The 15451-nt window shown below is 52.7% G+C and overlaps 6 protein-coding genes across 7 annotated transcripts; 3 read left to right on the forward strand and 3 right to left on the reverse strand.

The window, feature by feature from the left end:
- Nucleotides 1-543: 543 nt before the first annotated feature.
- PV07_07869 lies at nucleotides 544-1862 on the forward strand. Of its 2 annotated transcripts, XM_016394984.1 has the most exons (3): nucleotides 544-744; nucleotides 795-974; nucleotides 1022-1862. In XM_016394984.1, the coding sequence occupies exons 1-3, from the start codon at nucleotides 704-706 to the stop codon at nucleotides 1155-1157; spliced, it is 357 nt and encodes a 118-aa protein (XP_016248403.1). In that variant the 5' UTR covers nucleotides 544-703; the 3' UTR covers nucleotides 1158-1862. The 2 variants fall into 2 exon arrangements, with proteins under 2 accessions (XP_016248403.1, XP_016248404.1); XM_016394985.1 differs by having other exon boundaries at nucleotides 795-1862.
- Nucleotides 1376-2329, reverse strand: PV07_07870 (uncharacterized protein; the record flags this gene model as incomplete). Its single annotated transcript, XM_016394986.1, has 2 exons — nucleotides 1376-1423; nucleotides 1475-2329. 2 exons carry the CDS (start codon nucleotides 2327-2329, stop codon nucleotides 1376-1378), a joined length of 903 nt encoding a protein of 300 aa, XP_016248405.1.
- A 335-nt stretch (nucleotides 2330-2664) lies between these two features.
- On the forward strand, nucleotides 2665-5200 carry PV07_07871 (uncharacterized protein; the record flags this gene model as incomplete). The annotated part of the gene is made up of 2 exons (XM_016394987.1): nucleotides 2665-2690; nucleotides 2788-5200. The coding sequence occupies 2 exons, from the start codon at nucleotides 2665-2667 to the stop codon at nucleotides 5198-5200; spliced, it is 2439 nt and encodes an 812-aa protein (XP_016248406.1).
- Nucleotides 5201-5650: 450 nt separating this feature from the next.
- Nucleotides 5651-9829, forward strand: PV07_07872 (uncharacterized protein). The gene is made up of 6 exons (XM_016394988.1): nucleotides 5651-6033; nucleotides 6087-6249; nucleotides 6310-6480; nucleotides 6533-8378; nucleotides 8451-8631; nucleotides 8736-9829. The coding sequence occupies exons 1-6, from the start codon at nucleotides 5966-5968 to the stop codon at nucleotides 9325-9327; spliced, it is 3021 nt and encodes a 1006-aa protein (XP_016248407.1). The 5' UTR covers nucleotides 5651-5965; the 3' UTR covers nucleotides 9328-9829.
- Nucleotides 9830-10270: 441 nt separating this feature from the next.
- On the reverse strand, nucleotides 10271-11925 carry PV07_07873 (uncharacterized protein). Its single transcript, XM_016394989.1, has 2 exons — nucleotides 11069-11925; nucleotides 10271-10975 (listed from the first exon to the last, which is right to left on the reverse strand). The coding sequence occupies exons 1-2, from the start codon at nucleotides 11094-11096 to the stop codon at nucleotides 10755-10757; spliced, it is 249 nt and encodes an 82-aa protein (XP_016248408.1). The 5' UTR covers nucleotides 11097-11925; the 3' UTR covers nucleotides 10271-10754.
- A 275-nt stretch (nucleotides 11926-12200) lies between these two features.
- PV07_07874 (iron-sulfur clusters transporter atm1, mitochondrial) lies at nucleotides 12201-15276 on the reverse strand. Its single transcript, XM_016394990.1, has one exon. The coding sequence runs from the start codon at nucleotides 15124-15126 to the stop codon at nucleotides 12955-12957; it is 2172 nt and encodes a 723-aa protein (XP_016248409.1). The 5' UTR covers nucleotides 15127-15276; the 3' UTR covers nucleotides 12201-12954.
- Nucleotides 15277-15451: the final 175 nt, after the last annotated feature.

Genomic DNA, 15451 nt, shown 5'->3' on the forward strand with positions numbered 1-15451 from the left:
CCGACCTTGGCCGCACAACAATTAGTCGCCTGAAGCATTCCGCAGCTCCTACCTAGGCAATGAGCTCCACCGCTACCCCATGCTCCGAGCAAATGCCTCAAGCCTGCAATTTTTCTTCTGGCCTGCAGACCGACCACCTAGCCAATCATGGCTGATGTAATTACCTCGTCGCACCAGATGCCCGCAACCCCCCCTTCCAGATAGCAGCATTTTCTTTCCCATCCGGTGTGAAGAGTTCCATATGTGATCCAGAGCAGGCGGCAAGGTCTCCTCAACGTGATTGACCACCCTGTTCAGACTCCGCGCAGCTCAACTTGAGGTGACCGGAAGATCAAGGCATGCCAGGCCTTCCAGGCTGGTGCGGAGAACCCAGGAGAAGACAACATAAGGTCCAATGCTGTGTCCAAGATTTAGGGGCGGAGTGATTGGATGGATGAGCCAGTCCGGAAGAGCCCCGGCAGATGCCGCTTCCTTGGCCCAGTCGGCATCCCGCGCTTTTGCTGGCGGAGGCTTGGCACCCACAATGTTGGGCAGGCTCTTGCCGCAGAAGATTGTTCCGGCCCCTTCCAAAAATCATCGGCCCACAAACATTGCCATTCGCCCTTTGCGCCCCAAAAACAGCCTTGCGTCGCTATGACCTGATATTTTTCGCCGGCCAAAGACTCAAGCCGAAAGCCTTGCGGATATTGGCCCAGGAAACACCATGGGCAGTATCAGACGCATCAAGACGAAACGTCGCACCCGGTCCGTTCAGCCGCTCTAGCAAAAGATGTCCTTCTAACCTTAGATGACAGCGATCTTGATCAAGTCAAAGCCGATCTGAAATCACCTAGACATCTTGCTCAACACAAAGGCCTCAAGGCCGCCGAGGATCTGCCCGGGCTGGGTGCCTTCTATTGTACCGAATGCGCCAAATATTTCTCAGACAGCCACAACCTGAACGAGCATAGAAGAGGGAAGAACCATAAGAGACGGTATTTGCGATCTTTCGACACTGTGGAGAGACCTGACCTTTGAATAGTGTTCGAATGCTCAAGGAAGAGGCACACACCCAGAGAGTTGCAGATGCAGCCGTAGGCCTGGGAACAGACAAGCGTCGCCCCCGCTCCTCGGAAGATGGTCCGGACAGCGAGGCCATGAAAGATGTCGAGCATTGAGGTCTGAACTGTGTTGCTCCATGCAGCATACATCACTCGGGAGTCTTCTCTCGTGGACGACCTGTTGACGGACTAGGCGCATGCAAACATGCAAACGCGAGTTTGCATGTGCGATACAGCAACGGCACGACTTTGGAAGGAGCCACCCCGCCTGAACAAGAATTTCAAGTCGGCCTCCCAGACCACACTTCGCTTCCTCGATCTATATCTTGGATCCATCATTGATGGTCCCCTAAGAAGACCATGATCCTTTCGTATGCATACCACTATCGAAAGGTTAGTAGGAATGACGATGAAATCATACCGGCGCGGCCTACCTGGACTGCATTTACAATGAACGCCCTCAAACTACAGATGCCAACACCACGATAGAAGCCGCTCATTCCGGAGGTTTGCCAAATGTCCCGAGCAATGCTAAAAGTGGTCTTTGCCTGGTGAGCCGCCACACTGGCCCCAGGAAGAAGTCTTTGGCACTCTGCGGTCGGGGAAGGCTGCGTCTGAAGACGGGTCTTGATAACATCCAGGGGATAGATGGACACCCAGGTGATGACCCCGGCAATGCCGCCACTGATCAAAACTTCCGTAGCAGTAGGAGAAGTGAACGGATCGGCTTGTCTCGAAAGCAGCAGTCGCTTACTTAGCTCGTACGACCAAAAATACCAGCCGTATCCCACTGCATCTCGAACAGCAGTAATTGTGCCTCCGTAGTAGAGTCCTCGAAGCCCACCATACTTCCATATTTCCTTGAATACCCCATATGAAGATCCTTGTCCATCGACAATCAGTTGGGCTCTGCATTTGATGAGCTCTGACGGTGCAGAGACGACGAAGGTAGCAAGCCCTCCGATCGCACCTGCCGCCCAAATCTTGCTCAAGTCCACGCCAGCCAGCTTCGTGTAGTCGAATATGCTTGGGTCCATCAGCTTCAAGGAGCGGTTGAAGGTCATGAACAATATCGAGTTCAGTGCACCATAACCCAAGACGGGAGCAGCGGCTCCTCTGAACAACGCTGTAAACCGCCGAAGCTGGCGATCAGACTCGGGCTGCACAGTCGAATCCGCAAGAACACCGCTAGTGCCTGCTTGAGCGGCGACCTTCAGCACATCGAGGCGATTACCCACCAGTATCCCTAAGGCTCCAGAGATATAGCTGGCCCAGAAGTCGGCCGACATCTTTTGACCGGAGCAGGGGATACAAAGGTATTTTTAATGGATGGCGGACGACTCTCTGGGTTATATCATGTTTTGCTGACCGGGACCTGTAAATATACCACACTTCGTTCGCCTTGAGGCTCACACATTATATGGAGTGAAATACGTATCAGAGCTTTTGGCTAGCAGTCTATATCTTGCAGAATGTGTGCGCTGAGTCTTGTGGAGATGTACCCCTTTCGGCTCGCGGGCTGCTTGGGGCAGGCGCCAATGGCCGAGGGAAGCACGTGAATACGCGTCCGTCTAACGACGCGTACAGGCGTCATGCGGCCACTGCCACTATTATTGTAGACATCATGAAATGCTTGACAGGCCCAATTCAGTGAAACCTAGGGATCTACTGTTCTGCAGTATTCTGTCTCTGGAGCCATGTATGTTTGTCCTGTCCTATAGCATGTTTGTTCTAACCTTTCCCACAGGATACGCACCAAGTCGATCTCGCTCGAGCAGGACAAGGAAAACATACCACCAACAAAAGCTGGCAGACTCAGTGCCAATTCGCCAGCAGCCCTCGACCGTCTCATCAAACCCTTCAAGTGTCCCGGTTCAGCCAACTCGCGCAAGTCCAATGGCGAACCAGCCAGAAAGAGAAGAAAAGTCAATTACGCTGAAGTGGACGGTGGGGGGGTAGACACCAGTGGTGGTTTCACACTCGATGAAGATGCTGCAGCCCTCAAAGACCGATTCCCAGTCTTCAAGGTCAAGGACAAAGAGTCGACATTTCGGGCTCGATTCTCCATCCCTTTGATCAACAAGAATGCTTTCGACCCGTCACGACCAGCGCCCAGTCTGGGAATGCGTCGAGGTAATGGTTTCGTCAACAAACCTCTACATGACCCCAGTGGAGAATTCGCAATCGTTCTATACGACCCGACGATAGATGAGAAGCCGGAGGAGAAGCCTCAAGATAAAAGGGACGAAGAGAGACCGAAGCTCGACACACCTCTTATGCACAAAAGCCTGGCGGAAATCCTTGGTATCAAGAAACAAGTCGAAGGCGAGAGACCCAAGGTGCCCGTGGTCATCGATCCAAGGCTAGCCAAAGTACTGCGGCCGCATCAAGTAGAAGGGGTCAAATTTCTGTACAGGTGCACGACAGGTCTTGTTGATGAGAAGGCTAAAGGCTGCATCATGGCTGATGAAATGGGCTTGGGAAAGACTCTGCAATGTATCACTCTCATGTGGACATTACTTAAGCAATCTTCGGAGGCTGGCAAATCCACGATCCAGAAATGTGTCATTGCATGCCCCGCCAGTTTGGTCAAGAACTGGGCAAATGAGCTTGTCAAATGGCTTGGTGAAGGCGCTATCCACCCATTCGCCATTGATGGAAAGGCAAGTAAAGAAGAGCTCACGATGCAACTGAAACAATGGGCAATGGCCACCGGCAGAGGTATTGCGAGACCCGTCTTGATCGTGTCTTATGAATCTCTGAGGTTGAATATCGAAGAGCTCAAGGACGTCAAGATCGGGTTGATGCTGTGTGATGAAGGACACCGCTTGAAGAACGCCGAAAGCGAGACGTATATGGCGTTAACCGGACTGAATGTCGACCGACGGGTCATTCTGTCAGGGACACCTATCCAGAATGATCTCACTGAGTACTATGCCTTGCTGGACTTTGCGAACCCAGGTTACCTAGGGACCAAGGCAGACTTCCGGAAGAAGTTTGAACTGCCGATTCTTCGCGGTCGCGATGCTGCGGGATCAGACGCGGACAAGCAAAAGGGTGAAGAGGCCAATGCCGAGTTGGGGTCTCTGGTCAAGAAATTCATTATTCGAAGAACGAACGACATCCTCTCCAAATACTTACCTGTCAAGTATGAACATGTGGTGTTCTGCAATCTTGCGCCGTTCCAGAGGGATCTCTACAATCACTTCATTCAAAGTCCCGACATCAAGAGTTTGTTAAGAGGCAAGGGGAGCCAACCGCTGAAAGCAATTGGGATCCTCAAGAAGCTGTGCAATCATCCCGATCTTTTGGACCTTGAGAAAGACCTTCCAGGAAGTGAGAAGTTTTGGCCTGATGACTATGTCCCCAAAGAAGCCCGGGGTCGCGATCGCGATGTCAAATCGTGGCACTCTGGCAAATTTGCCGTCCTGGAGCGTATGCTGGCTCGGATCCGGCAAGACACAAACGACAAAATCGTGCTCATCAGCAACTATACTCAGACTTTGGATGTTTTTGAGAAGCTCTGCCGTGCGCGCAGTTACGGATGTCTTCGGCTTGACGGCACCATGAATGTCAACAAACGACAGAAACTCGTGGACAAGTTCAACGATCCCAACGGCGAAGAATTTGTCTTTTTGTTGAGTAGTAAGGCAGGTGGCTGTGGCATCAACTTGATTGGTGCCAATCGTCTTGTCCTGTTCGATCCAGATTGGAATCCGGCTGCAGACCAGCAGGCTCTTGCCCGGGTGTGGCGTGATGGTCAGAAGAAAGATTGCTTCGTGTACAGGTTCATGGGAACAGGCACAATCGAAGAAAAGATTTTCCAGCGCCAATCGCACAAGCAGGCTCTTTCGTCGACAGTGGTAGACTCGGCGGAAGATGTCGAGCGACATTTCACCCTCGACTCTCTTCGAGAGCTATTCCAGTTCAAACCGGATACCAAGAGCGATACCCATGACACGTTTAAATGCAAACGGTGCAAGCCTGATGGCACGCAACAAATCAAGGCGCCAGCTATGCTTTACGGTGACACGAGCTCTTGGAACCATTTCGTCAACTCCGGGGAGAAGGGACCACTCGGCAAGATCCAAGACCTCTTGCTTCGACAAGAGGCGTCGGAAGAGGCCGTGAGTGCTGTGTTCCAGTACATCAGTCACTAAGAATGCTTTGCAGACTCGTTAGAGCCAACTTTGGGACAGCGGAATGGATTGGCGGGAAACTAGGTGTCTGTCAGGCAGCACCATTTCCCTTGTTTAGGGGGGTAACGAGGAAAGCGTGCCATGATCAGCAATTGGCCCACTGGACAGTAGGCAGTATGTTTGAGCAAATCAAGTCAGAACCTAATCGATAAACTATACTCTGTGCTTGGTCCTTTGCGGAAGAGACAGGTGCCCAATAGACAGGACGAATTAATGTCGAGACCTGCGTGACTTTTCTGAAAAGGACAGGCGGCAGTAGTAATGAATGAAGCTCAGGCGAATAAAGATGGCGCCGATGCAAACCCACGCCAACCGGTGAAAAGTAGCTCTGTAAGGCACAAGTCGCAAGGACATGTGTAGATGGATAGTACGGTCGTGTTGTGGCCAATCGAGTCGCTGTGGCGGAAAGAGGGAAAGTGAGTCGTGACGGTGACGGTGACGGTGACAGCGAATCTCGAATCCCAACCTCGAATCTCGCCTGGACCCCTGGACCTGCACAACGACGCGTTTGTTCATCAACCCTGAAGTTCTCACTCTCGCCCAACCAACATCCCTGCAAAACTGTCAACGGCTGAGCAGCGTGTGCCAGTCCTCCTGGGATCAGAGTTTTGATCGCTGCCTCTGAAATTGGACCGTTAATCCCCCAAACCTTGTGGCCACTTTGGGCGTATACCGAACATCCGATGATGGTCTTGAAAAGCCGCGTCGCTCAATCGATAGACCGCCATGGACCCCGCAGTTCAACGTCTGCTTAATGACAAGCTCTACGACAAAAGGAAGCAGGGGGCGCTCGAGTATGGCCCCTCCGCTGATCGAGACATTGGTGGCCATAACTGATCTTGACCAGGCTCGAGCGCTTCATCAGAGAGGCCAGTGCCGCCAAAGAATACGACAAGATCCGGAAGACGATTGATCAGCTGTGTCACGACTATGCCTATGCCGTGCACCTTCCGCACGCCCGCAATGGAGGACTCATTGGTCTAGCGGCTGCTTCGATCGCCCTGGGCTCTGTATGTCTGGCCCCAGTGTCTTGCGTCGCGCGACACATACTGACAACTACCCGTCTCCAGGATGAGGTTGCGCGCTATCTGTCTGATATTGTCCCACCGGTTCTTGCGTGCTTTACCGATCAAGATGCCCGCGTCCGCTATTATGCCTGCGAGGCCATGTACAACATTGCCAAAGTAGCCAAGGGAGAGATTCTGGTTTTCTTCAACGACATCTTTGATGCATTATGCAAGGCATGGCTTGACGTCCTCCCGCTCTCATCGCTGCTAACCCAGTATCAAACAGCTTGCCGCCGACTCAGAGCTCTCGGTGAAGAACGGAGCCGAACTCCTCGACCGTCTGATCAAGGATATTGTTTCTGAGTCTGCAGCCTCCTACGTCTCCGTCCTCAATTTCAATGAAGACGGCGAGCAACTCGAGCCAGACAAGGACAGCGCCGATCTTCCCACAACTTTCTCCCTTGCAAAATTCATTCCCCTTCTTGAAGAGCGCATCCACGTTATCAACCCATTTACTCGCACCTTTCTGGTTTCATGGCTGACGCTTCTTGATACCATTCCGGACTTGGAACTTGTACACTACTTGCCAGCTTTTCTTGGCGGCCTCTTCAAATTCCTCGGAGATCCGAATCGTGACGTGTATGTGGCTACGCAGGGGCTTCTTGAGCGCTTTCTCAGCGAAATCAAGAAAATCGCAAAGATCAAGCGCAGTATCGCTGAGAGTCGCCGAAGTCGAGCCGGCAACCGGAGACCTGGATCTGATACGGGCAGTGCCACGGCTCGGGGCAGTCAGTCAAATGAGAACGCCATCGAAGATTCAGAGTCTGGGACCGCCCAAGACGAACTCAACGAACTTGGGGAGCACGACGGTGATTGGATACCCGGACAAGACGTACAGGTGGATTATGCAGAAATCCTTGACATCCTGCTAAAGTTTGTCGACGTCTCGTCCAGTAAGGAGACGGCGCCTCAGTTAAGACTTGAGGGGTTGTCAAAACAAAAGGAAGAAGAGATCGGGATCGTCGCCTTGCGATGGATTGACAGTTTCTTCGAGATTAGCCCAGAAGAGATTCTGCAGTTTGTGCCTCGCCTGTTGTCTCGTGTTCTGCCCGCCCTGTCGGCGCAGTCGGAGCAAGTCAGAACAACTGCCAGCAAGGTCAACAGGTCACTGATGGACTACATTGTCACTTTCCAGGATGAGGTGTCGACCGATGACCAGAGTGCACACGCATCCGGCACCCTAACCAGTGTAACAACGCGGGATGGAGAAGGGTCTGAGAAAAGACAATCCGGCGGGACTACCAAAAGTGTGCCTTCTCAAGCAGAGACCAAGACTGATACACCTCCAGAAGTCTCATCTGAGATAGAGCAGTCTCCCCCAGAGGTCACTCCCCGCTCTACCGCAGCGCCGTCACCGCAACCCATGGCTGACCTCGACTATGCGGCAGCAGTGAATGCGTTGACGCTGCAATTCCTCAACGAACACGAAGAGACGCGTGTGGCGGCTTTGAGCTGGCTAATCATGCTTCACAGAAAGGCGCCAAAGAAAGTCCTCGCCTTCAACGATGGAACCTTTCCAGCCCTGCTCAAAACGCTCTCCGACCCAGCTGAAGCGGTCGTGACGCGCGATCTGCAACTTCTCTCCCAGATCTCCAAGAACAGCGAAGATGGATACTTTAAATCCTTCATGGTGGCTTTGCTGCAGCTCTTTTCCACAGACCGCAAGCTGCTGGAGATCCGTGGCAACTTGATTATTCGTCAACTGTGCATCAACCTCCAACCTGAGCGCATTTATAGGACGTTAGCAGACTGCATCGAAAAGGACGAAGACATAGAGTTCGCGAGCATCATGGTTCAGAATCTCAACAACAACCTCATCACGGCGCCTGAACTGGCCGAGCTGAGGAAAAGGCTTCGAAACCCGGACAGCAAGGAGGGACAGATGTTCTTTGTGGCTCTGTTTCGCGCTTGGTGTCACAACGCTGTGGCTACGTTCTCGCTGTGCCTGTTGGCCCAAGCGTATGAACAGGCTTACAATCTGCTACAGATATTTGCGGATTTGGAGATGACAGTCAACATGCTCATCCAGATCGACAAGCTAGTGCAGCTACTCGAAAGCCCGGTCTTCACCTGTAAGTTCTCTATACCCTTTTGCGCAACTACTTCTGGTTGAGCGTGGAGACTGAATGTTTGCGAAACGACAGATCTACGGCTCCAACTCCTCGAACCCGACCGCTATCCCTATCTTTACAAATGCCTTTACGGTCTCTTGATGTTACTTCCCCAGTCTTCCGCCTTCGGCGCTTTGAAAAATCGCCTCAACAGTGTCTCTGCCATAGGGCTGTTGCACACACCGGCCTCGATGCCGACTTCAGCGAGGCCATCGTACGTTATATCTATACCATTGTTCCTTCAACACTTCCCATTCCCGCACTCTTCTTTCTCACGTGTGTGAACATTTACCTAACGTGATTTCACGTCCTTTTTAGAGTGGTCTCCGGAATGACGTCGTCCTCTCTGCCGCCCACAAGCGGCGGCGCCCTAAACAGCACCGTCACTTCTCGTCTCTCACGAACGCGTGATGCCACAGCCTCTATCGGCATAAACGAGATCAGATGGCCTGAACTTCTCGACAAGTTCAAACAAACTCAGGAACGTGCAAGACGCCGGAACGAGAGGCTTCTTCGGGGAGACCTCGACGCAGAAACCCCTAGTTCTGCAATCCCGAGCGCAGTCGATGATGTCGGTCGGTCGAGTCGTGCGAGTCTAAGAGATGGCGGTATTGGCGGAGTAACAGATGGCGATGCATTCAGAACCGGGCACAAACTACACACTGGACGGCCTTTGAGTGGTATCAGCGCAACTGGCACCGGCTCCGGGCTGGTCAAGGCGGGAAGTGGGTTGGCGGTAACCGGACCTGGCGGAGCGGGTGCTGCTGGCCCTGGAGCTCGAACCGCGGGCATCGGCGAAGATCGAGCTGGACCGCATAAGAGAGGTCATAGTCTCGCAGGGGGGTTTGGGAAGTTTGCCAGCGGGATCGCCAGGGCCGGGGGAAGCAAGGACAGGGAGAAGAAGAAGTAAACCTTTTGGGGGCCGTGAGAATCTTCTCCAGTCTGGCTACTAAGGACTTGCACCGCACACAGTCCAACCCGGGGAAGAATGTCTGTTTGAGTGACGCGCTCCTTTGGGGAAGTTGTTTCGTTTTTGGGACGCGACCTTCCCACCCTTTTGCTTCCGCGAATGGAAAAAGAATGCATGCATGGCCCAGCGGGATGGAATTTGGCACTTGTATACGGTATTTCTTGGAGGGCAATAGGAGGGAGGGTGCCGTGCGCAAGTCATCACAGGCGCAAAGGTGTCTGTTGCCAACATGGAGAATTTTTCCTCTTTTCCCCCCCTCCAAAAAAGGATGTTGACACCCTTTTCTTCTTTGGCTTTCCCTGCTCTGATTCCCTCGACTCTTCATACTTGGACAGCCATGTCCCAGAGGAAAGGGGGGGGCTAGATTGCCAGACTGAGAAGCGATACGCGTTATCAGATAGGGCGTAAAGGAGGCGCAGAGACGAATAAATAATGGAAGAAGGTCAGAAGAAGGGCAGAGATCCTCATTGGGGGGGGGGGGGGGATTAATCACATGGACTCCGTACAGAGTACCATTCTCTCCGCCTCGTCTGCCTACCAAGCACGGAGTACTCGTACTCGTACCGACATCTCAGCCTCGTGGCGGGGGAGTTTAGGATCAAGGGGCAAAATCATTCAGGTTGGGGGGGCCAACTACTTGCATGTCGCTGCATGTCATGCATGCCGCGTGCGAGCCAATGCCATCGTCACCGAGTTGGGTTCATCGCGTGGGTTTGACGCGTGGGTTAAGCGCCGTGGGACGCACATGGATGGATGGATGGAGTGAGTGACGGATGACAGTTATTCGGCCCACTCATACACGGTACTGTAGCAAACAGCCTCGAAGATCCGTATTTTCACTCTCATGCACGCATACGTCGGATGAGCGAGCGGATTAGCTTTGGGTGAATGTATATCTATATCTTAGATACATTTCTTGCGTCTTATTCTACTTGTCGTGCTGGCTGTGACGAGAAAGTCGTCTCGCACAGTGCGCACATGCTATGATACACTGACCCTTTGCCGGATGGCCGATCGCCCCCTGACGGAGAAGCTCCTCGCGCGGTTGTCGAGGTCGTCGATCGCTAACCCGACCTCTCTAGCGTCTAGTTCCAGATCAATCGTTCCCCCTCTCCGAATCCCCCCCCCCAGTTCCAATCGTAACCCTTGCTGCCGCTTCTCATCCAACACGGACATTCGAAATCACATACTTCCATTGAACAAATAAAAGGGCAGGACATCGACACGGAGACGGAGAAAAGCCTAAAGACAACGCCGTTGCTATGCTCAACCACAAGACCAAAAAGTATTCACACGAAGCAAACGCCGCAGAAAGCTCACTTATGTCGGCGACAAGAAGTTGCCGGCCCTGATCGCTTGCTGTTCAATCATCTCCGTTGCTCAGGTGGTACCCACATCTGTGTCCTCCTCTTGTTGCTTTCAGAGCTGTTGTTCGAATTGCCGGTCGAGTTGGTGGACATGGTCGGACTTCTCGAGTCGGCGGCGCCCGTGTAGAAGTATTCGCCGTCTTGGTATACTGCGCCCGTTGTGAATGTCGTCCGATTCTTGCGACGCGCGTATTTCTGCTCGAGGCGGTAGAGCTCCAGTTCTGTTACAAAGATGGTCAGTTAGCCATTCTGTCTAAGATTCACACGCAGAGGAACAGTTGAGTCGTAGCATGAAGGGAAGATGGTGCCCTTACTTGATTGTAGCTTGTCGAAGAGACCCATTTTTTTCCGTGGATGGCTTTTCCAACACGTCCGCGAAAGTCGAGCGACGGTAGTCCTTTTCGAAGGCACAAAGCGTTGAATAGTCGTGAGCCTTGGTGTAAGCTGATCTACGGTGACGGCCTTGTTTTTGATATACAAGGTGCCCCCTCTTTCTATTTTCGAAATCTGCTGGCCTGGTGCTCAGAGGCCTAATCTTTGCGCACGTTCTTTTTTTTTGGTGTGTGTGAACCGTGAAGAAACAGCCCTTGATCGTTCGGAGGCTTGCGCCTTGATATTCACACCTCTTTTCGTTCGGATACGTCGGTTCCCAGCGGGGAAAGGTTTTGAGGATGGCAACTGCGGACAGCGGGCCCAATGATGTCTTATGAACAGTGCTGGCAATGAACGGCTGACTGCGTCAGATGAGCAGTTTCTCGGATTTTTCGGAGCTTCTTCTGAACACGAAATCGAGCAGGCGAGCGGGATATCGTGATGCGCTTGAGTTCCCCCGAGGTTCTGTGGGATGCAGGGCCCTAATGCAAGCTCTTCGAATTCTGAAACAAGCGGAGCGTTGCAAGCATGCAGTAGAATCGAAGGTTAATTGAGGGTGTGCCGGGAAGAACGCGTTGCAACCTGGGCCGAGAAGCAAAGATGCAGTTTAAGGAGTGACTGTAGAAGTTGGACGAGTTGGACTTTCAAGGAGAGGGTATGTAGGTCTGTGGAATGAGCGTTGCTGCCAGCAAGCGACAGACTGTCGGTGGTAGTGGGAGCTCCATTTGGGTTTATGAAGCACGGAGCATTCTGGGCCGCAAATTGAACGGAGCTGGAAATGGATGGGCGAAAGGGGAGTTGGCAGTGTGGCATCGTGGCAGGTGCAATTTCTCCGGCTTCATGGGCCATGGCTTTAGTTAAACGTTAGGGCTGCTTGGCCCGTTGGAGTCGCTATCGACGATTCGACGGTGCCCCCCAGCGGACTCACTAGGCTTAGCGAGCCTGGCTACTGGGTGCTATCATCTAGGTACACAGTGCCTAGCACCGACGTGGGTTGTTTTGCTAGGCAGCTTGGGCATGGATGGGCTCTTTGAAGGGCTTGAATACCACGAGCTCTAGCGCACCAGACGTCCATGAAATGAACCAAGGTCCTGACTTGTTCTACCTGAGATCTATCTGATTGATTGATTGAACGAGCTGCGAGAGTTCCGCTTACCTGGCACGAAATAGCAACTAACATACTCCGATTCTCCTTCTCCTCTCCATCATTCCCGTTCCCCCACGAGCCCTTCCACGCAGCCACGACCGTTTGACGTGCTTATCCAAGAAATCGAACACCGTCGAGGGATCGGCACTCGGGGGCTTCTCACTAGACTGCATGCAGTGGTGGCCGTTCTCTACAAGTGGAGCTGATGCCAGAGTCTCGACGCCACGTGCGAAAACGAAATTCGTTCACCCCTGTCCTTGTCTCTGCCCAACCGCGTCTATCATCTCGCTCCCCTGGTAACCTGATTGATGGTGAGTGTTGGTCGAAGTGGGCACAAGTGGGCACCTGTCTCAATAGTAGTGGTCTCCCCTCGTCCTGAGATCATCACGTCTCGCTTGGTGTTCTCGAAGAAAAGGTTAACGACGAGTTCTCTTCTTCCACTGACCGCCCCCCCTTTTCCTAACCCACCCTCACCGTGCGAGCGAGAACGACGAATCTTCTGGGCTGCGCACGCGTAAGCCCAAAGGAACACGTCTAGACCCCGCGTCTCGGTTTGTGGAGGGATCGAGGAATGCGCTCCCCTTTTCAAACTTTGTCCAAGGCAATGTCATCAATCCCACCGAAATCGAACGAACCGACTACCTTCACTGTGGCGCAGGTCGTGCCCTTTTGCTCTCAAGATCAAGTCTCCTTTTCTTCGGCCTGCCGTTTTTCTTCCAGGGATCGTTCGAGGGTCATGTCTTGTCCGATTGAAACTTCCTGGGCAGCCCAGAGATCAGCGTAGAGTCCCTCACGTGCCAACAGCTCGGCATGAGTGCCTTGTTCAACCACTTGGCCTTCTTTGAGGACGAAGATGATGTCGCTGTCATAGATGGTGCGGAGCCGATGCGCGACGAAGACGCTGGTGCGAGCCTTCTCCTTTAGAATACTGTTGATGTTTTGTAGCAGCGTCTGCTCGGTATAAGTATCTAGCGCCGACGTCGCTTCGTCGAAGAACAGGAGAGGAGGATCTTTCAGAATCAGTCGCGCAACAGCGAGTCGCTGCTTTTCGCCGCCGGAGATCATCATGCCTCGTTCACCGACCATAGTATTCCATCCAGCTGGCAAGCGCTCAATGAGGTCGTAGATATGCGCTCGCTTTGCGGCACTCTTGACTTCGTCCAAGGAGGCGTCGACGTTGCCATATCGGATATTGTGCTCGATTGTGTTGTTGAATAGCGGTGTATCTTGTGGTACAACCCCGATACTCCGTCGCAAGCTATCGAGGCTCACATCGCGGATATTTTGTCCGTCAACCAAGATCTTACCAGAGTCAGCATCATAGAACCGGAAGAGCAGTCGAAGGATTGTCGATTTCCCGCAACCACTGGGTCCGACTATGGCAACCTTTTTGCCTGCAGGTATTGTCATGCTCAGATTGCGGAGAATCAGCCGATCAGAATGGTAGCCGAACGTAACATTTTCAAACTTGATCTCGCCGCCTTTCGTCAAAGCTAGCGGCCTCGGGTTCGCAACCTCTTTGACGGTCACGTTCACCTTTTGCAAGTTGAACAACGTCTCCATATCGAGGAGGGACTGTCGAAGTTCTCGATAGACTGAACCCAAGAAGTTCAGCGGCACTGACAACTGGAAAACGAGTTGATTGACCATGACCAAGTCTCCAACCGTCAGCGAGCCACTAGCCACCCCATTCGCCGCCATGTACATCATGGCTGCTAGCGCACTGGAGAAGATCACATTCTGGCCGGTATTTAAATATGCCAACGACGTCGTGACCTTGATTGAAGCATCCTGGTACTTTTTCAAGGCCGCGTCATATCTGTTGACCTCGAATTTCTCGTTGTTGAAGTATTTGACCGCCTCGTAGTTGATCAGTGTGTCAACAGCCACCGTAGCTCCTTGGTTGTCAGCTGCATTTGCCTGCTTGCGGAATTTTGTTCTCCACGAGGTCGTAGTAATGGTAAAGGTTGAATATGCAACCATCGTAGCAGCCGTGATGGCAGCGAACTGGGCTCCATACTGATATGTTAAGATGCCACAGACCAAGGAAATCTCCAGCACAGTCGGGAAAATGTGGAACAACATGGATGTCAGCAAAAAGCTGATTCCTTTGGTACCGCGATCCAAGGCCCTGGTCAACCCACCAGTCTGTCTCGACAGATGAAAATTCAGGTCAAGTCGCAAAAGATGCTGAAACACGTTGCGTGCCACATTCCGGATGGCCTTCTGGGCCACACTGGCAAAGACAGCATTTCGTAGCTCCTGAAACAACGTTGCGCCAATCCGAGTCGCACCATATGCGACTATCATCGACCCTGCCACCGTCCAGGCAGTGCCGCCAACCGCCAGAAAATCAATGTTCATCGAGTCCACAATGCTTTTGAAATAGAAGGGAACATTGACGTTGAGGATCTTGGCCCCAACCAACAGGCCCAATGCAGTACCGACTCGTAACTTGGTCCCCCAGTCTCCCTTGGGCCACAGATACTGGACCATTTCTCTCATGATAGCCAGGTCGACTTTGCGTTGTTCCTTGTTGGAGACCACTTTTTCCGCGAGGAGAGCTTCTTTCTTGGATGGCTCTGGTTCGGCTTTTACGGTCTCTTTCTGTTGTATAGACTCTGGTTTGGTAACTTCGGTGCTGTCAGCCCTGCTTGGGGGTGCTTCTGCAAACTTGGTTGCTTGCGCAGCTTTCTTTGCGCCGTCATCCCGCCTCGCGAACGCTGACTGTGAAAATGCACGAACACAGAGCGGCGGATGGATTCGGCTCCGGAAAGACGATTTTACCCCAAGAGACCCAAAGGCACTGTAGAGCTTGCGCTTCCCACAGGGGAGGAGCGGACGTGACAGCATGGTGGGATCCGATTCTATCTTCCACGCCGCTGGTATTCAGGTGTCAGCACCACTCGCCCTCCTCCCCTACTTGGATCGGTCGCCAGCACCTGTGATCTGATCCAAAAAGTATCAAGCACCATGCATGGGTTGGAAGAGCAGGAAATTATGACATGATTGTTGGGTTGAAGACGCCATCGCCAGCTGATGGCCGAAGAAAGCCCTCAAGCCTAGACTACGCTTGGCATGAATATACTCTGCCGTAAGTGCTCGGTGAAGCTTTCGGCCCGAGTACGCAAGGCTGAATTGCCAGCCTTGTCCCTGTTCGAAACCACGGCACCTCCCT

The sequence above is a fragment of the Cladophialophora immunda genome (genome assembly GCF_000835495.1).
Source record: "Cladophialophora immunda strain CBS 83496 unplaced genomic scaffold supercont1.4, whole genome shotgun sequence".
Classification (NCBI taxonomy): Eukaryota; Fungi; Ascomycota; class Eurotiomycetes; order Chaetothyriales; family Herpotrichiellaceae; genus Cladophialophora; species Cladophialophora immunda.

Bases quoted from the DNA above. Each gene is read 5' to 3' on its own strand.
- PV07_07874 (XM_016394990.1), bottom strand. From the start codon at position 15,126: ATGCTGTCACGTCCGCTCCTCCCCTGTGGGAAGCGCAAGCTCTACAGT.
- PV07_07872 (XM_016394988.1), top strand. From the start codon at position 5,966: ATGGACCCCGCAGTTCAACGTCTGCTTAATGACAAGCTCTACGACAAA. The intron at 8,379-8,450 runs GTAAGTTCTCTA...GCGAAACGACAG, and splicing joins CGAAAGCCCGGTCTTCACCT to ATCTACGGCTCCAACTCCTC. The intron at 8,632-8,735 runs GTACGTTATATC...CGTCCTTTTTAG, and splicing joins CCGACTTCAGCGAGGCCATC to AGTGGTCTCCGGAATGACGT.
- PV07_07869 (XM_016394984.1), top strand. From the start codon at position 704: ATGGGCAGTATCAGACGCATCAAGACGAAACGTCGCACCCG. The intron at 745-794 runs GTCCGTTCAGCC...CTTAGATGACAG, and splicing joins AAGACGAAACGTCGCACCCG to CGATCTTGATCAAGTCAAAG. The intron at 975-1,021 runs GTATTTGCGATC...ACCTTTGAATAG, and splicing joins GGGAAGAACCATAAGAGACG to TGTTCGAATGCTCAAGGAAG.
- PV07_07873 (XM_016394989.1), bottom strand. From the start codon at position 11,096: ATGGGTCTCTTCGACAAGCTACAATCAA. The intron at 10,976-11,068 runs GTAAGGGCACCA...TCTTTGTAACAG, and splicing joins CTTCGACAAGCTACAATCAA to AACTGGAGCTCTACCGCCTC.